The sequence below is a fragment of the Scyliorhinus canicula genome, chromosome 7 (genome assembly GCF_902713615.1).
Source record: "Scyliorhinus canicula chromosome 7, sScyCan1.1, whole genome shotgun sequence".
Lineage (NCBI taxonomy): Eukaryota > Metazoa > Chordata > Chondrichthyes > Carcharhiniformes > Scyliorhinidae > Scyliorhinus > Scyliorhinus canicula.
The window spans coordinates 125700581-125721767 of NC_052152.1; the positions used below are offsets into that span (position 1 = coordinate 125700581).

The 21187-nt window shown below is 45.3% G+C and overlaps 1 protein-coding gene and 1 non-coding gene across 2 annotated transcripts in view; both read right to left on the minus strand.

Annotated features, from left to right (window-relative positions):
* The window catches only part of ttll9 (tubulin tyrosine ligase-like family, member 9), a 130310-nt gene that overhangs the window by 60411 nt on the left and 48712 nt on the right, over positions 1-21187 (minus strand). The window contains exon 5 of the mRNA XM_038802878.1: positions 2360-2450. Within this exon, the coding sequence (XP_038658806.1) occupies positions 2360-2450 (91 nt within the window). The remainder of the gene's footprint in view (positions 1-2359; positions 2451-21187) is intronic.
* trnat-ugu lies at positions 729-801 on the minus strand. Its single transcript has one exon. It is a non-coding gene; the product is annotated as a tRNA-Thr (tRNA).

Sequence of the window (21187 nt, forward strand, 5' to 3'; positions counted from 1 at the left end):
AAATAAGGGTAGCAACACCATCTAACAAACTCACCATCATCCCAGTTCGGGGCATGTATATTTACCAATACTATGGCCATTCCCTTCAACTTCCCACTGACCTTAACATATCTGCCTGATGGGTCTGCTTCTATATTCACGCTTATTGACCAAGTTCACTATCACCCTCATTTTAAAGTCTAGCCCTGAGTGGAACACCTGTCCAACCCATCCCTTCCTTAACCTAATCTGGTCCCCACCTTCAGTGACCTGTGGGCCCGATCCACCTCCAACGGCCGGTCAAACGCATCTTCCCCGAGTAGCTCCTCTAGCATCTTCCCAACGTACGCACCAGCATCCGGTCCTTCGACTCCCTCCGACAGACCCACGATTCAGATAGAACATAGAACATAGAACAGTACAGCACAGAACAGGCCCTTCGTCCCTCAATGCTGTGCCGAACAATGATCACCCTACTTTAAACCCACGTAACCCGTATACCCGTAACCCAACAATCCCCCCATTAACCTTACACTACGGGCAATTTAGCATGGCCAATCCACCTAACCCGCACATCTTTGGACTGTGGGAGGAAACCGGAGCACCCGGAGGAAACCCACGCACACACAGGGAGGACATGCAGACTCCACACAGACAGTGACCCAGCCGAGAATCGAACCTGGGACCCTGGAGCTGTGAAGCATTGATGCTAACCACCATGCTACCGTGAGGCCCCAAAATTCCAGTGCAGGCCCCAGCGAGATTTGAACTCGCGACCCCTGGTTTACAAGACCAGTGCTCTAACCCCTGAGCTATGGAGCCAATGTTCTGCCTACGAGAACGGTTCTCCAGGTCCTCCACTCTCTCCAGCAGTCGCTTCTGCTGGTCATGGGCAGTGGCCCAACCTCTGCTGCCATCGAGGTGGACTGTTCCTCATGATCCCTCCGCCTGCTCCTCCAACCTCTGAATCACCTGTCCCTGGACTGCTAGTCTTGTCTCCATGCGGTCAACCACCGCCTTGATCGAGTCCACCGCCCGGGCCAGGTCCTCCGCACTTTCCTTCCACAATTTTAGTATTGGATGAACTTCTCATTCCGGAAGCTCATGAACTGGTTCATCCACCACTGAGTCAAAGGGCCAGACCCTGCCTGTCCACCATCTCAGTGTGTGTTGTCCGCAGCACACTCGCCTCAACCAACTGGCTCGCCTATTCCCGGGCACTTCTGGACCGCAGCTCCATAAACTAGGGGTCACTGTCTTCTGCTCTCACTTCTGTATCATTTTCCGACAAAATTCCTGCTACAAACCAGTGTAAAGACCACAAAAAAAACACCATGTGCGGGAGCTGCCAAATAAGCGGCCACTCACTCCATGATGTCTACGTATTAATTATTGATTACTCCTGCAACTATCCAGAGGTCATGAAGCTACCGGATCTACCATCCAAATAGGTCATAAAAGCCAGCAAACAAACTGTTGCAAACCATGGGATACCCACCACTGTCATGTCAGACAATGGACCATATTTTGACAGCAACGAATGAGTTCTCAAGACAGTACAATTTCACACATGTGACATCTAGTACTCACTACCGTCAGTCCAACGATAAGGTAGAGAAGGGTGTACACAACATAAAGCAACTCATCAGGAAAGCTGTGGATTTTGGACAGACATCCGTCTTGTGCTTTTATCCTACGCTCAGAGCTACTCCACTAGCAACTCAACTTTCACCGGCACAAATGTTGATGAATCAGGATCTCAGAATGACATTACCATCCAATCAACTGCAAAATCCAGATCATCTGCCAGTGTTAAAGAAAATGGAACATCAACAGACATATTATGACATATATGCAACTCAACTGGAAACATTAACTCCAGAAGACCTCGTTAGAATTAAAATACCAGATGGAAGTTGGTCTGCTCCTGCCAGAATCATAAGACAAACAGCACCACGCTCATACACTGTAAGACAACCACTAGATGGCAGCACGAGATTCATATACAAATATGTGAACTCAAAGGACCTTGAGTCTCTTCGAACCAGTGACTAGACAGCAGAGTGTTAGAGAGACATAATAGAATAGTTAGCACGTGCAGTTAAATATGGTTAATACTTTATTCTGAATTACTTGATCACTAGTTATAGTTCTGTAAGAGTGGACAAACTTAACATTAATCAATTTGTTATTCATTGAATCTATTTTGCTTTGAGTGAAGATTGGTGGTTTCATATGAATCACACCATCAGACCATTCTGGATATATATATATATAAAGCAAAGAGTACCGACATATTACCAACAAGTAATATAACAAATGGTCAAGGTTGTATATAAGTGCAAGCATCTGTTTCTGTCAGAAGGATAAAATATAATACCTCCGATCAGATAGGGGTTCTCAATATAACGTTGTACAACATAACTTTCCACAGCAACTTCATCCTTTGTGTCATCTGCACGATTCCCATCCTAGAAGATAGGGAGACTCATTTAATAAAATATAGACATGTTTGGCACTGCAGAGCATGTGTATTTATAAAAGAACAAAGAACAAAGACAATTACAGCACAGGAACAGGCCCTTCGGCCCTCCCAGCCTGCGCCGATCCAGATCCTTTATCTAAACCTGTCTCCTATTTTCCAAGGATCTACTTCCCTCTGTTCCCCGCCCCTTCACATATCTGTCCAGATGCATCTTAAATGATGCTATCGTGCCTGCCTCTACCACCTCCGCTGGTAAAGCGTTCCAGGCACCCACCATCCTCTGCGTAAAAAACTTTCTACGCACATCTCCCTTAAACTTTCCCCCTCTCACCTTGAAATCGTGACCCCTTGTAATTGACACCCCCACTCTTGGAAAAAGCTCGTTGCTATCCACCCTGTGCACCTCTCATAATATTGTAGACCTCAATCAGGTCCCCCCTCAACCTCCGTCTTTCCAACGAAAACAATCCTAATCTACTCAACCTTTCTTCATAGCTAGCACCCTCCATACCAGGCAACATCCTGGTGAACCTCCTCTGCACCCTCTCTAAAGCATCCACATCCTTCTGGTAATGTGGCGACCAGAACTGCACGCAGTATTCCAAATGTGGCCTAACCAAAGTCCTATACAACTGTAACATGACCTGCCGACTCTTGTACTCAATACCCCGTCCGATGAAGGCAAGCATGCTGTATGCCTTCTTGACCACTCTATCGACCTGCGTTGCCACCTTCAGGATACAGTGGACCTGAACTCCCAGATCTCTCAGTACATCAATTTTCCCCAGGACTCTTCCATTGACCATATAGTCCGCCCTTGAATTAGATCTTCCAAAATGCATCACTTCGCATTTGCCTGGATTGAACTCCATCTGCCATTTCTCTGCCCAACTCTCCAATCTATCTATATTTTGCTGTATTCTCTGACAGTCCTCCTCGCTATCTGCAACTCCACCAATCTTAGGATCATTTGCAAACTTGCTCATCAGACCACCTATACCTTCGTCCAGATCATTTATGTATATCACAAGCAACAGTGGTCCGAGCACGGATCCCTGTGGAACACCACTAGTCACCTTTCTCCATTTTGAGACACTCTCTTCCACCACTACTCTCTGTCTCCTGTTGCCCAGCCAGTTCTTTATCCATCTAGCTAGTACACCCTGAACCCCATACGACTTCACTTTTTCCATCAACCTGCCATGGGAAACTTTCTCAAACGCCTTACTGAAGTCCATGTATATGACATCTACAGCCCTTTCCTCATTAATTAACTTTGTCACTTCCTCAAAGAATTCTATTAGGTTTGTAAGACATGACCTTCCCTGCACAAAACCATGCTGCCTATCACTGATAAGTCGATTTTCTTCCAAATGTGAATAGATCCTATCCCTCAGTATCTTCTCCAACAGTTTGTCTACCACTGACGTCAAGCTCACAGGTCTATAATTCCCTGGATTATCCCTGCTACCCTTCTTAAACAAAGGGACAACATTAGCAATTCTCCAGTCCTCCGGGACCTCACCCGTGCTCAACGATGCTGCAAAGATATCTGTTAATGCCCCAGCTATTTCATCCCTCACCTCCCTCAGTAACCTGGGATAGATCCCATCCCATGGGGACTTGTCCACCTTAATGTCTTTTAGAATACCCAAAACTTCCCCCTTCCTTATGCTGACTTGACCTAGAGTATTTAAACATCCATCCCCAGTCTCAACATCTGTCATGTCCCTCTCCTTGGTGAATACCGATGCACAGTACTCATTAAGAATCTCACTGATTTACTCTGACTCCATGCATAAATTCCCTCTTTTGTCTTTGAGTGGGCCAATCCTTTCTCTAGTTACCCTCTTGCTCCTTATATACGAATAAAAGGCTTTGGGATTTTCCTGAACCCTGTTAGCCAAAGATATTTCATGACCCCTTTTAGCCCTCTTTATTGCGAGTTTGAGATTTGTCCTACTTTCCCGATATTCCTCCAAAGCTTCATCAGTTTTGAGTCACCTCGTCATCCATGGTTCCCTAATCTTGCCATTTCTATCTCTCATTTTCACAGGGACATGTCTGTCCTGCACTCTAATCAACCTTTCCTTAAAAACTCTCACATTTCAACTGTAGATTTACCCTTAAACAGCTGCTCCCAATCCACATTCCCTAGCTCCTGCCGGATTTTGTTATACTCGGCCTTTCCCCAATTTAGCACTCTTCCTTTCGGACCACTCTGGTCTTTGTCCATGAGTATTCTAAAACTTAAGGAATTGTGATCGCTATTCCCAAAGTAATTACCGACTGAAACTTCAACCACCTGGCCGGGATCATTCCCCAATACCGGGTCCAGTATGGCCCCTTCCCGAGTTGGACTATTTACATACTGCTCTAAAAAACTCTCCTGGATGCTCCTTACAAATTCTGCTGCATCTACACCTCCAACACTACATGAGTCCCATTCAATGTTGGTGAAGTTAAAATCTCCCATCACAACCACCCTATTGCTCCTACATTGTTCTATAATCTGTCTACATATTTGTACCTCTACTTCACGCTCGCTTTTGGGAGGCCAACAAAGTCCCAACAATGTTACTGCACCCTTCCTATTTCTTAGCTCTATCCATATTGCCTCAGTGCTCGAATCCTCCATCATGTCCTCCTTAATCACAGCTGTGATATCATCTCTGACTAGTAATGCAACTCCTCCACCCCTTTTACCTCCCTCTCTATCCCTCCTGAAGCATCTATACCCTGGATATTTAGTTGCCAGTCTTGATCCTTCCCTCAACTAAGTCTCAGTAATACCAATAACATCATATTCCCAGGTACTAATCCAAGCCCTAAATTCATCTGCCTTACCTGCTACACTTCTTGCATTAAAACAAATGCACCTCAGACCACCTGTCCCTTTGCGTTCATCATCTCTTCCCTGTCTACTCTTCCCCTTCGTCACATTGAGTTTATTATCTAGTACCTTACTGGCTTTAGTTGCTGCCTCTTTACTGACCTCTAACTTCCTAATCTGGTTCCCACCCCCCTGCCACATTAGTTTAAAACCTCCCCAACAGTGTTAGCAAAAGCACCCCCTAGGACATTGGTTCCAGTCCTGCCCAGGTGTAGACCATCCGATTTGTAATGGTCCCACCGCCCCAGAACCGGTTCCAATGTCCCAAAAATCTGAACCCCCTCCCTCCTGCACCATCTCTCAAGCCACGTATTCATTCTGACTATTCTTGAATTTCTACTCTGACTGTCTCATGGCACTGGTAGCAATCCTGAGATTACTACCTTTGAGGTCCTACTTTTTAACTTATTTCCTAACTCCCTAAATTCTGATTGTACGACCTCATCCCGTTTTTTACCTATATCGTTGGTGCCTATATGCACCACGACAACTGACTGTTCATCCTCCCCCTTTAGTATGTCCTGCAGCCGATCTGAGACATCCCTGACCCGTGCATCCGGGAGGCAACATACCTTTCGGGAGTCTTGTTTTCGACCACAGAAACGCCTGTCTACTCCCCTTACAATTGAATCCTCTATGACTTTGCCCTTTCAGTCTTTTTCCCGCCCTTCTGTGCAGCAGAGCCAGCCACGGTGCCATGAGCCTGGCTACTACTGCCTTCCCCCGGTGAGTCATCTCCCCCAACAGTATCCAAAATGGTATACCTGTGCTAGAGGGAGATGACCGCAGAGGTCACCTTCACTGCCTTCCTGCTCTTTCTCTGCCTTTTGGTCACCCATTCCCTGTCTCCCTCACCAATCCAAATCTGCGGTGTGACCAACTCACTGAACGTGCTATCCACGACCTCCTCAGCATCGCGGATGTTCCAAAGTGAGTCCATCCACAGTTCCAGAGACGTCATGCGGTCTAACAGGAGCTGCAGCTGGACACACTTCCCGCACATGAAGGAGTGAGCGGCATCGGCCGTGTCCCTGAACTCCCACATTGAGCATGAGGAGCATAAGACGAGGAGCATATAGAATCATAGAATCCCTACAGTGCAAAAGGAGGCCATTACGGTCGTGAGTCTGCACCGTCCCTCCAAAAGAGCTCCCGTCCTATTCCCAAGTCATCTCCCTAACCCCGTAACCTTTTGGACATGAAGCAGCAATTTAGCTCGGCAATCCACCTAACCTGCACATCTTTGGACAGTGGGAGGAAACCAGAGTACCCGGAGGAAACCCACGCAGACACGGGGAGAAAGTGCAAACTCCACACAGCCACCCGAGGTAAGGATTAAACCCGGACCCCTGGCACTGTGAGACAGAAGTGCTAACCACTGTGTCACAGTGACACCCCATTGCTGAAAAAGACATGTTGTTGAAGCTTTTCATCTTGCACAATTCACAAGAATACAAATAGTAAAGGAAACAATAATTTATACTGGATGAGAAGGCTCAGTGGGCTACACAGTTTGTGATGCAGAACAAGGCCAGCAGTGCGGGTTCAATTCCCGTACCAGCTGAGAATTCTGAATTCTCCCTCTGTGTACCTGAACAGATGCCGGAATATGGCTACTGGGAGCTTTTCACAGTAACTTCATTGCAGTGTTAATGTAAGTCTACTTGTGACAAAAAAGGTTATTTAATTTAATTTCAGAGAATGTTCATTGGTTGGAAAGTGAACTCTGCCATTGAGAATGCACCAAGAACAGTAGAACTATTAATCGCTAAGTTCTTGACAAAGAGTCATCGGACTCGTAACGTTAGCTCTTTTCTTCCCTACAGATGCTGCCAGACTTGCTGAGATTTTCCAGCATTTTCCCTTTCGTTTCAGATTCCAGCATCCACAGTAATTTGCTTTTAACCGCTAAGTTCTTGTTCAGATTCAAACGAGGCAAGACAAATCTGATTGATAAGCAGTACTAAAATAGACACTTGTGTTACAGAATACATACTCGGCGATTCAGAAAATAATCATCTAGCACACTGTTCGTCACTGAGGTTCAGTGCTCCCTGAACAGGTTGAGTGAATGTGCCCTCTGAGAGAGATTCCTTCTGCCTCTTTCTCTGCATTCCATTCCTGCTCGATGCTGCCTCTGCCCATTTACTCTACCATTCTGTAATCCAAAACACCCATGTGGGAAACAGGCGCTTTGTGCTGAATCCTTGAAGTCAGTACCGGCCCAACACTCCATATGGACTTCAATAACCTGGAACAATTCTGGAAACAACTATAGCAAGTGCCACAAAAGAGAACATAGAACTGTACAGCACAGGCCCTTTGGCCCATGATGTTGTGCCGAACTAGTCTGACACTAAGATCAAATCAACCTCCTGCCAATCATTCTAGTGAACTCCATATGCCTATCCAATAACCGCTTGAAAGTTCCTAAAGTGTCTAACTCCACTACCATAGCTGGGAGTACGTTCCACGCCCCATCCATTCTCTGAGTAAAGAACCTACCTCTGACATCCCTACTCTATCTTCCACCATGAACCTTATAGTTATGCCCCCTTGTAACAGCTACATCCACCCGAGGAAAAAGTCGCTGAACGTCCACTCTATCTATCCCTCTCATCATCTTATTTTTTTTAAAAATAATTTTTATTCAAATTTTCACAAAATATCAATAACAAGAAATACTAAGAAAAGAAAGAACAACCCCCGCCGTGTAGACAAAAATGAAGAAATAAATTAACACCCATCATTAGCAAAGAACAAATATACATGTCCCTTCAGCCCAAAACAAAGAGACAACCCCCCATCCCAAATGCCAGAATGCCGGCCTCTTTCGCCTCCTGCACTCCCGGCTCCTCTGCAACCCCAAATATTGTGAGCCCCCAGCTCGGTTTGACCCTGGATCCTACCACCCTCAACACCGTCCTTGCTACGCCCTTCCAAAATTCCCCCAGCGCTGGGCATGCCCAGAACATATGGACATGATTTGGTGGGCTCCCTGAGCACCTAATACACCTGTCCTCGCTCCCAAAGAACCGGCCTACCCTTGTCCCGGTTGTGTGAGCCCTATGCAGCACCTTAAACTGTATGAGGCTAAGCCTTGCACAAGAAGAGGAGTTCACCCTTCCTAGGGCGTCCGCCCACGTCCCCTCCTCAATCTCTTCACCCAGCTCCTCCTTCCATTTACCCTTCAGCTCCTCCACCGAGGCCTCATCTACCTCCTGCATCACTTGGTACGTTGCCGAGATCCTCCCCTCTCCAACCCACACCCCCGAGAGCACCCTGTCCTGGACCCCACGCGGCGGCAACAGAGGGAACTCCGCCACCTGCCGCCTGACAAACGCCCTTAGCTGCATGTACCTAAAGGTGTTCCCCGGGGGGAGCCCGAACTTCCCATCCAGCTCACCCAGGCTCGCAAACTTCCCGTCTACAAACAGGTCCCTCAACCTCCTAACACCTGCCCTGTGCCAACTCAGGAACCCACTGTCAATTCTCCCCAGGACAAACCGGTGGTTCCCCCGTATCGGGGACCCCATCGAGGCCACCAACTCCCCCCTGTGCCTTCTCCATTGCCCCCCAAATTCTGAGGGTAGCCGCCACCACCGGGCTCGTGGAATACCTCGTTGGAGGGAGTGGCAGCGGCGCCGTTACCAACACCTCCAGGCTCGTGCCCACACAGGACGCCATCTCCATCCCCGTCCATCAACCACTTACACACCATCGCTGCGTTGGCAGCCCAATAATACCCACAGAGGTTGGGCAGCACCAGCCCCCCGCTATCCCTGCCCCGCTCCAGGAACACACTTCTCACCCTCGGGGTCCCTTGCGCCCACACAAACCCCGTAGTTCTCCTGTTAACCCGCCTGAAAAAGGCCTTCGGGATGGGGAGGCACTGGAACAGGAACAGAAATCTCAGGAGCACCGTCACCTTGACTGATTGCATCCTACCCGCCAGAGACAGCGGCAACATGTCCCATCTCTTAAACTCCTCCTCCAATTGCTCCACCAGCCTTGTGAGGATAAGCTAATGCAAGGCCCCCCAGCTCCTGGCCACCTGGGTCCCCAAGTACCTGAAGCTCCTCTCCGCCCTTTTTAGTGGGAGCCTACCAATCCCCCCCTCCTGGTCCCCGGGGTGTACAACAAACAGCTCGCTCTTCCCCAAGTTGAGCTTGTACCCTGAGAAATCCCCAAATTCCCTGAGAATCCTCATCACCTCCGGCATTCCCCCCACCGGGTCCGCCACATACAACAGTAGGTCAACCGCATAGAGCGACACTCGGTGTTCCTCCCCACCCGCACCAGCCCCCTCCAGTTCCTCGACTCCCTCAGTGCCATGGCCAGGGGTTCAACAACCAGCACAAAAAGCAGGGGGAGACAAGGGGCACCCCTGCCTCGTCCCTTGGTATAACCAAAAATACTCCGACCTCTTCCTATTCGTGGCCACGCTCGCCATCGGGGCCTCATATAACAGCCTCACCCACCTGACAAACCCCTCCCCAAACCCGAACCTTTGCAGCACCTCCCACAAGTACCTCCACTTAACCCTATCATAGAACATAGAACTATACAGCACAGTACAGGCCCTTCGGTCCACGATGTTGCACCGACATGGGAAGTCAAAAACTAAAGGCCATCTAACCTACACTATGCCATTATCATCCATATGCTTATCCAATAAACTTTTAAATGCCCTCAATGTTGGCGAGTTCACTACTGTTGCAGGTAGGGCATTCCACGGCCTCACCACTCTTTGCGTAAAAAACCTACCTCTGACCTCTGTCCTATATCTATTACCCCTCAATTTAAGGCTATGTCCCCTCCTGCTAGCCACCTCCATCCTCGGGAGAAGGCTCACACTGTCCACCCTATCTAACCCTCTGATCATTTTGTATGTCTCTATTAAGTCACCTCTTAACCTTCTTCTCTCTGACAAAAACAACCTCAAGTCCATCAGCCTTTCCTCATAAGATTTTCCCTCCATACCAGGCAACATCCTGGTAAATCTCCTCTGCACCCGTTCCAAAGCTTCCAAGTCCTTCCTATAATGAGGCGACCAGAACTGTACGAAATACCAAAGGCCTTTTCCGCGTCCAACGCCACCACTATCTCCGCCTCCCCCTCTACCGCCGGCATCATTATAACATTCAAGAGCCTCCGTATATTAGTATTCAGCTGCCTCCCTTTCACGAACCCCGTTTGATCCTCGTGGATAACCTGCGGCACACAGTCCTCTATCCTTGTGGCTAAAATCTTCGCCAACAGCTTGGCATCCACATTTAAGAGTGAGATCGACCTGTATGACCCACACTGCAGGGGATCCTTGTCCCGCTTAAGGATCAAGGAAATCAGCGCCCGAGATATCGTCTGAGGCACAGCCCCTCCTTCCCTTGCCTCGTTGAAGATCCTAACCAACAGGGGGCCCAACAGGTCTGCATACATCTTATAGAATTTGACTGGGAATCCATCCAGCCCCGGCGCCTTCCCCGACTGCATGCTCCCTATCCCTTGCCCAAGGTAATTATGGCGGTGGCTAAGCATTTAAAGTTGCCTGAGACACAGTTTGACTCATTGAATTGGCAAAATTTTAGTTACAAATTAAACAAATGGAACATGAGAAAGAATTAAAGCAGCTTGAATACGGAAGGGAAGAAAAAGAAAGAGAGAGAGTGGAAAGAGAAAGAGATAGAGAGGAAAAACAAAGAGAGAGAGAGGAAAAAGATAAGGAGAGAGAAGGAGAAAAAAAAGAATTGCTCCAGCATAACAAAAAGAAAGAGAAAGGGAGATACAGATCAGGGAAAAAGATAAAGAGAGAGAGTTTGAACTTCAGAAAATGGCCATGAAACATGACAGTCAGTTAAAATTGGCAGATTGAAGGGAAACGTACAATGGGAACCAATTCAGGAAGTCGGAAGGTAGTAAAACAGGGAGAGAAACAAAAGGCAGTAAGGGGGAAAGTGTGAGGCAGAAACGCCATAGTCAAAAATCAAAACGGGCAACAGTACAAGGTACAGTGACTGAGGGGAGCTCAGTGAATAGGCCCAGTAATACCAAAAGGAATAAAACGGGAAGTAAAAACATAAATGGAAACATAGAACATAGAACAGTACAGCACAGAACAGGCCCTTCGGCCCTCAATGTTGTGCCGAGCCATGATCACTCTACTCAAACCCACGTATCCACCCTATACCGGTAACTGAACAACCTCCCCCTTAACCCTACTTTTAACACTACGGGCAATTTAGCATGGCCAATCCACCTAACCCGCACATCTTTGGACTGTGGGAGGAAACCGGAGCACCCGGAGGAAACCCACGCACACAGGGGGAGGACGTGCAGACTCCACACAGACAGTGACCCAGCCGGGAATCGAACCTGGGACCCTGGAGCTGTGAAGCATTGATGCTAACCACCATGCTACCCTGCTGCCCGAAAGAGACGCAGCAGGTTGTTACATGAAGATATGAGTTCAACGACAAGGAAAATTAGAAGAAAAGTTAAGAGGAAAAATAACTCAGGAGAGGTTACTGATCAAGGTGTTATGATTCAAAACAGAGGTATAAAAGTCAACATAAGTGTACTTTACTTGAATGTTCGTAGTATTCGGAATAAGGTAAATGAGTTGATGGCTCAAATCATCGTGAATGACTATGATTAAGTGGCCATGACTGAAACATGGTTAAAGGATGGTAACGACTGGGAATTAATTATCCAAGGGTATCAAACTATACGGAAGGACATGGAATGGTAAGGGAAGTGGTGTAGTTCTATTTTTTAAGGATGGTAAGGGAAGTGATCTAGCTCTGTTATTTAAGGATGACATCCGGCATCCGGGCAATAGTAACGGATGACATCGGTGCTATGGACGATAAGGTTGAATCCATTCGGGTGGAAATCAGGAATAGTAAGGCAAAGGAAAACAGGAATAGTAAGTCTCGAAAGGAGCGATCACAATGTGGTGGAATTTAAATACAGATGGAGGGCGAGAAGGTAAAATCAAACACTAGTGTTCTGTGCTCAAACAAAGGGCAGCATGGTAGCATTGTGGATAGCACAATCGCTTCACAGCTCCAGGGTCCCAGGTTCGATTCCGGCTTGGGTCACTGTCTGTGCGGAGTCTGCACATCCTCCCCGTGTGTGCGTGGGTTTCCTCCGGGTGCTCCGGTTTCCTCCCACAGTCCAAAGATGTGCGGGTTAGGTGGATTGGCCATGCTAAATTGCCCTTAGTGTCCAAAATTGCCCTTAGTGTTGGGTGGGGTTAATGAGTTATGGGGATAGGGTGGAGGTGTTGACCTTGGGTAGGGGGTAGGGTGCTCTTTCCAAGAGCCGGTGCAGACTCGATGGGCCGAATGGCCTCCTTCTGCACTGTAAATTCTATGTATTACAATGGGATGAGAAAAGAGCTGACTAAGGTAGACTGGGAGAAAAGACTTTCTGGTGAAACAGTTGAGGAACAGTGGAGACCCTTTCAAGCGATTTTTCACAGTGCTCAGCAAAGGTTTATACCAATCAAAAGGAAAGACGGTAGAAAGAGGTAAAGTCGACCATGGATATCTGAGGAAATAAGGGAGAGTATCAAATTGAAGGAAAAAGCATACAAAGTGGCAAAGATTAGTGGGAGACTAGAGGACTGGGAAATCTTTAGGGGGCAACAGAAAGCTACTAAAAAAGCTATAAAGAAGAGTAAGATAGAGTATGAGAGTAAACTTGCTCAGAACATAAAAACAGACAGTAAAAGTTTTTACAAATATATAAAACAAAAAAGAGTGGCTAAGGTAAATATTGGTCCTTTAGGATGAGAAGGGAGATTTAATAATGGGATCTGAGGAAATGGCTGAGGAACTGAACAGGTTTTTTGAGTCAGTCTTCACAGTGGAAGACACAAATAACATGCCAGTGACTGATAGAAATGAAGCTATGACAGGTGAGGACCTTGAGATGATTGTTATCACTAAGGAGGTAGTGATGGACAAGCTAATGGGGCTAAAGGTAGACAGATCTATTGGCCCTGAAGGAATACATCCCAGAGAGCTAAAAGAGATGGCTAGGGAAATTGCAAATGCACTAGTGATAATTTACCAAAATTCACCAGACCCTGGGGTGGTCCCGGCGGATTGGAAATTAGCAAAAGTGACACCACTGTTTAAAAATGGAGGTCGGCAGAAAGTGGGTAATTATAGACCAATTATGTTAACTTCGGTAGAACATAGAACGATACAGCGCAGTACAGGCCCTTCGGCCCACGATGTTGCACCGACATGGGAAGTCAAAAACTAAAGGCCATCTAACCTACACTATGCCATTATCATCCATATGCTTATCCAATAAACTTTTAAATGCCCTCAATGTTGGCAAGTTCACTACTGTTGCAGGTAGGGCATTCCACAGCCTCACTACTCTTTGCGTAAAAAACCTACCTCTGACGTCTGTCCTATATCTATTACCCCTCAATTTAAGGCTATGTCCCCTCGTGCTAGCCACCTCCATCCGCGGGAGAAGGCTCTCACTGTCCACCCTATCTAACCCTCTGATCATTTGGTATGCCTCTATTAAGTCACCTCTTAACCTTCTTCTCTCTAACGAAAACAACCTCAAGTCCATCAGCCTTTCCTCATAAGATTTTCCCTCCATACCAGGCAACATCCTGGTAAATCTCCTCTGCACCCGTTCCAAAGCTTCCACGTCCTTCCTATAATGACGCAATACTCCAAATGCGGCCGTACCAGAGTTTTGTACAGCTGCAAAATGACCTCATGGCTCCGGAACTCAATCCCTCTACCAATAAAGGCCAACACACCATAGGCCTTCTTCACAACCCTATCAACCTGGGTGTCAACTTTCAGGGATCTATGTACATGGACACCGAGATCCTTCTGCTCATCCACACTGCCAAGAATTTTACCATTAGCCAAATATTCCACATTCCTGTTATTCTTTCCAAAGTGAATCACCTCACACTTCTCTACATTAAACTCCATTTGCCACCTCTCAGCCCAGCTCTGCAGCTTATCTATGTCCCTCTGTAACCTGCAACATCCTTCCACACTGTCTACAACTCCACCGACTTTAGTGTCGTCTGCAAATTTGCTCACCCAACCTTCTGTGCCCTCCTCTAGGTCATTTATAAAAATGCCAAACAGCAACGGCCCCAGAACAGATCCTTGTGGTACGCCACTCGTAACTGAAGTAGGGAAGATGCTGGAATCTATTATCAAGGAAGAAAAAGAGAGGCATCTGGATGGAAATTATCCCATTGGGCAGACGCAGCATGAGTTCATAAAGGGCAGGTCGTGCCTAACTAATTTAGTGGAACTATTTGAGGACATTACCAGTGCGGTAGATAACGGGGAGCCAATGGACGTGGCATATCTGGATTTACTGAAAGCTTTTGACAAGGTGCCACACAAAAGGTTGCTGCATAAGATAAAGATGCATGGCATTAAGGGTAAAGTAGTAGCATGGATAGAGGATTGGTTAATTAATAGAAAGCAAAGAGTGGGGATTAATGAGTGTTTCTCTGGTTGGCAATCAGTAGCTAGTGGTGGCCCCACAATTGTTCACAATTTACATAGATCATTTGGAGTTGGGGACCAAGTGCAATGTGTCCAAGTTTGCAGACGACACTAAGATGAGTGGTAAAGCAAAAAGTGCAGAGGATACAGGAAGTCTGCAGAAGGATTTGGATAGGTTAAGTGAATGGGCTAGGGTCTGGCAGATGGAATACAATGTTGACAAATGTGAGGTTATCCATTTTGGTAGGAATAACAGCAAAAGGGATTATTATTTAAATGATAAAATATTAAAACATGCTGCTGTGCAGAGAGACCTGGGTGTGATAGTGCATGAGTCGCAAAATAGTTGGTTTACAGGTGCAACAGGCGATTAAGAAGGCAAATGGAATTTTGTCCTTCATTGCTAGAGGGATGGAGTTTAAGACTAGGGAGGTTATGCTGTAACTGTATAAGGTGTTAGTGAGGCCACACCTGGAGTATTGTGTTCAATTTTGTTCTCCTTACTTGAGAAAGGACATACTGGCGCTGGAGGGTATGCAGAGTGATGTGTTGGGTATGCTGGGTCTGCGAGGACTGCGTTTACCATTGCAGTGAGAGAGACAGGCTTCCAACACTAGGAGAAATGCAACTCTATTTTATTGAACGACCAACTGTTAAACATACTTAAACTGTGTGTTGACACTATGCTGAGTTGACTGGAGACCTGAGGCTAACCTAACCAGACTATCTTACTACCACATGGTGGATGTTCGTGTTGTTGCTCACAGGCTCTGGCCGTCTCAGAGGCTGCATCCCAAGAGAGCGGGAAAACTAGTGCCCTCTGGCTTTATAGTGGCTGTGTCCTGTCTGGTGATTGGCTGCTGTGTTCTGTTTGTTCATTGGTCATCCTGTGTGTCAATCAATGTCTGTCTGTGCACAATCATATACTTGGGTGTATATTCTGACACAGAGGAGATTCACTAGGTTAATCCCAGAACTGAAGGAGTTGGATTACGAGGAGAGGTTGAGTAGACTGGGACTGTACTCATTGGAATTTAGAAGGATGCGGAGGGATCTTATAGAAATATATAAAATTATGAAGGGAACAGATAGGATAGATGCGGGCAGGTTGTTTCCACTGGCGGGTGAAAGCAGAACTAGGGGGCATAGCATCAAAATAAGGGGAAGTAGATTTACGATTGAGCAGAGGAGGAACTCCTTCACCCAAAGGGTTGTGAATCTATGGAATTCCTTGCCCAGTGAAGCAGTTGAGGCTCCTTCATTAAATGTTTTTCAGATAAAGTTAGAAAGTTTTTTGAAGAATAAAGGGATTAAAGGTTATGGTGTTCAGGCCGGAAAGTGGAGCTGAGTCCACAAAAGATCAGCCATAATCTCATTGAATGGCGGAGCAGTCTCGAGATGCCAGGTGGGCTACTCCTGCTCCTAGTTCTTATATTCTAATGTTCTTATGGATCATCATGATGAGGATAGTGAGAAAGAGCGTCTAAGTCGAAGGCTTGGTGTAGAGCTATTTAAATATGTCCAAGCATTGCTAAGGTTTGACGAGAAGGAGGAGGAAGCCTTTTTCATTTCATTTGAGAAGGTAGCTAAACAAATGAAATGGCCGCAGGAGATGTGGGTGTTACTGATTCAAACAAAGCTGGTAGGTAGGGCTAGTGAAGTGTTTGCATCACTACCGGAGGAGGTATCTGGAACGTATGAGGAGGTGAAAAAATCCATCTTAGGTGCATGTGAACTAGCGCCTGAAGCTTACAAAGGTTTAGAAATTTCAGGGGAGAATTTGGTCAAACATACATGGGTTTGAAAGGATCAAACAGAATCATTTTGATAGGTGGATTAGGGCTTTGAAAATAGACCAAACATATGAAGCTCTCAGAGAAATTATACTTTTGGAGAAGTTTAAAATTGGATTTCCTGATGTAGTGAGAACTCATGTGGAAGAGCAGAGGGTTAAAATTGCGAGGTTAGCAGCAGAAATGGCAGGTGATTATGAATTAGTTCATAAATCAAAGCTTGGTTTCCAACATCAGTTTCAGCCTGTGAGGGATAGAAACTGGGGGCATGAGAAATACTCAAGTGGTAGAGGTAAAGGTGATCTGATGGGAGATAACAAGGAGAGTGTACCTCAGATTAAAAAAGAAATCCAGGAGAGTGGAAAAGAAATGAAAAGTTTCAAATGTTTTCGCTATAATAAACAAGGTCATGTAAAGTCACAGTGTTGGTGGTTGAAGAAAAGCACTGGGAAGGCTGATGTGGTAAAAATGATAAGACAGTGGGGTTTGTTAAAGTGGCAAAGGAAAGCCCAAGTGAAGCGAAGGAGGTGCAAAAGATTGAACAGCCTGATCAAGAGGTGATTGATAAGAAGGTGACAGATCACTTTGAAGAATTTACTTGTGTGGGGAAAGTTTACTCGTGTGTATCAGGAGGAGCAGGTAAAGAAGTCACAATTTTAAGAGATACGGGAGCTAGTCAATCTTTAATGGTAAGAGATGAGGAGTTTTGTAGTTTGGAAAGAATGTTGCCAGAAAAGGTGGTAATATGTGGAATTCAGGGTGAGAGGAATAGTGTTTCATTAAATAAAGTAAGGTTGGAAAGATCTGTGAAGAGTGGTGAAGTAGCAGGAGGAGTAACACACAAACTATCTTGTCCAGGAATACAGTTTATCTTGGGTAATGATATAGCTGGATCGCAGGTGGGAGTGATGCCTCCTGTGGTCGATAAGCCAGTAGAAAATCAGACAACTGAAGTGTTGAAGGAGGAGTATGCTGCGATTTTTCTGGATTGTGTAGTAACAGGGTCACAAAGTCACAGGTTAAGAGAAGAGGAGAAATCAAAGAGTGAAGATGAAATTGAAGTGCAATTACCAGAAACGATTTTTGATCAGATGGTTGAAAAAGAACAAGAACAGGTGGAGGATGAGGCCGATATTTTTAGTTCAGGAAAATTGGCGGACCTACAACAGAAAGATTTAGAAATAAAATGGATGTATCAGAAAGCATACATGGAAGAGGAATCTGAGTGTATGCCAGAGTGTTATTACCGTAAAAGTAATGACTTGATGAGAAAATGGAGACCGCTACATATGCAGGCGGATGAAAAGTGGGCAGAAGTTCATCAAGTAGTATTGCCGGTAGGGTATAGAAAGGAGGTGTTGCGAGTTGCACGAGGTACCAGCAGGAGGTCATTTGGGAATAAGGAAAACTCAAGCTAAAATCCAGAAACATTTTTATTGGCCTGGACTACATAATGATGTAGTTAAATTTTGTTGATCATCGTCACACATGTCAAGTGATAGAGAAACCTCAAGCAGTGATAAAACCAGCGCCCTTAGTACCCATTCCAGCATTTGAGGAACCTTTTACATGGGTCCCAATTGATTGCATAGGACCGCTTCCTAAAACGAACAGTGGGAATCAATATCTTTTGACGATAATGGATGTGTCTACTGGGTTTCCAGAGACCATTCCAGTACGTAATATTACAGCTAAAAAGATTGTGGAGGAGTTACTTAAATTCTTTTCTGGATATGGATGACCCAGAGAAATACAATCGGATCAAGGATCAAATTTTACCTCAAGGTTATTCAAAGAAGTTATGAATAGCTTAGGAATAAAACAATTTAAATCAACTGCGTACCATCCAGAATCACAGGGAGCGTTAGAAAGGTGGCATCAGACATTAAAGACAATGTTGAGGGCTTATTGTCAAGATTATACAGAGGATTGGGATAAAGGAATTCCATTCGTACTGTTTGCAATTAGGGATGCACCGAATGAGCCAACCAAATTATGTCCATTTGAACTAATTTTTGGTGATGAGGTAAGAGGACCACTTAAATTGATTAAGAAGAAATTAGTGAGTGAGAAATCGGAAATTACATTATTGGGTTATGTGTCAAATTTTAGGGAACGATTAAATAGAGCAGGTGAATTGGCAAGACAACATTTAAAAGTTGTACAAAATGTGATGAAACGGGTCGCGGACCAGAAATCCAAAGTTCGTAGTTTTGCCAGTGGAGATAAAGTTTTAATATTGTTACCAGTGGTAGGTGAACCTTTAAAAGCAAGGTTTTGTGGACCTTATCAGATTGAAAGAAAACTAAATTAGGTGAATTATGTGGTAAAAGCACCAGATAGAAGGAAGACTCACCGAGTGTGTCATGTGATATGCTTAAAAGTTACTTTAAAAGGGAAGGAGAGAATAAGGAGGTTTTAATGATTCTCACTCAAAGTGAAGAACCAAATCCAGATGACTGTGAATTTGACATACCTCAAATGAAATTGGAAAATGAGAATGTTCTTACAAATTGGGATAAATTGTTGAGTTACCATCTAGAGGAAAAACGGACTGACCTGAAAGAGTTATTGATATCACATCGGCAAGTTTGCAAAGATAAATTGGGAAGTACTAAAATGGCTATACATGATGTAGGTGTGGGAAATGCTGTTGTCATAGAATTTACAGTTCCAATAAAACAACATCCATATAGACCTAACCCTTTAAAATTGGCACAGGTTAACAAAGAGATTGAGAGTATGCTCAAAAATGGCATAATTGAAGTAGGTTGCAGCCAATGGAGCTCACCCATAGTGATGGTACATAAACCAGGCGGTACCCAATGGTTGTGTGTTGACTATAGAAAGGTTAATGCAGTTACAAGTATGGACTCTTATCCTATCCCACATTTGGAGGATTGCATTGAGAAAATGAGACAATCAGCTTTTATTTCTAAACTGGATTTACTTAAAGGCTACTGGCAGGTACCTTGATCCGAAAGGGCGAGGGAGATTTCAGCTTCTGTGACTCCAGATGGTATATACCAATTCAAAGTTATGCCATTTGGCATTAAAAATGCCCCAGCCACATTTCAACAGTTAACTAACAAAGTTGTTTCAGGATTACCCAACTGTGCGGTGTACATCGACGATCTGGTAATTTTCAGCCAGACATGGAAAGAACATTTAAAACATCTGATGGAGTTATTCGATCGACTTCAGGAGGCAGGTTTGGTGATAAACCGAGCTAGAAGTGAATCGGACAGGGTCGAATGGTCACACGGGATGCAAAACCAACAGTTATTGAAAAGTTTTTAATACCCTCAAGGTGAAGGGAAATAATGCGATTTCTTGGCAGGAGTGGATTGGTTCAAACATTTGTGAAAGACTTTTGTTGTGTGGTTGCTCCACTGATAGACTTGCTGAAGAAAAGTCAAAAATTTCAGTTGACAGCGGACTTTCAACAGGCATTTGACGGCCTGAAAGCTGTGCTAACCAATGCTCCTGTGTTGGAGAATTACAAGGGACTCTGTGATCAGATTGAACTAAAGTATCTGACTTTAAAGAGAAATGGGCGGATCGTCCAAGTACCTCCTTGTTCAAAGAGACTGTCAATCGAGAAGGATTTCAGTTGGAGGAAGAACAACAAAAATGGAAAAGGTGAAAAATGAAACCATCTTGAAGTTGATGGTTTATCTTTTTTACTTGGGGGGAGGAGTCATGTGAGAGTACCTTTATGAAATGGGTGTTTATAAATGGGTGCGTATATAAATATCTGTAGTGAATGTATCTTTAAGAAATGGGTATTTACTACTGCAGTGATGTCAGAGAGTGGGTGGAGTTGGGCTGTGTGCTTTAGTTTTGTTTTCAGAGCTGGATAGCTGCAGTCACAGCCAGAACATAGAACACAGAACAGTACAGCACAGAACAGGCCCTTCGGCCCTCGATGTTGTGCCGAGCAATGATCACCCTACTTAAACCCACGTAACCCGTATACCCGTAACCCAACAATCCCCCCATTAACCTTACACTACGGGCAATTTAGCATGGCCAATCCACCTAACCCGCACATCTTTGGACTGTGGGAGGAAACCGGAGCACCCGGAGGAAACCCACGCACACACGGGGAGGACGTGCAGACTCCACACAGACAGTGACCCAGCCGGGAATCGAACCTGGGACCCTGGAGCTGTGAAGCATTGATGCTAACCACCATGCTACCGTGAGGCCCAGAAGGTGTATGTCTCTCTCTCTGTAATCTAAAGACTGTAAATCAATCCTTTGGTGATTTAAAACTAATAGCTGCTCTCAGTAGTGACTTTAACCTGATGTGCTTCTGTTTAAAGTCTTATGGATGTTAAAAGGACAGCGTAAGGATTACTTAGTGTTGTAATCTTTGGGGGTTGTATTTGGATTGATGGTTTCTAAGATGTTCACTGTCTGTTTTAAAAAGGTTAACTTGAGTTCATAGAATACACATTGTTTTGCTTTTATAATTAAATTTCCAGTTCTGCTGTACCACACCTGTAGAGTGGGCCGTGTGCTC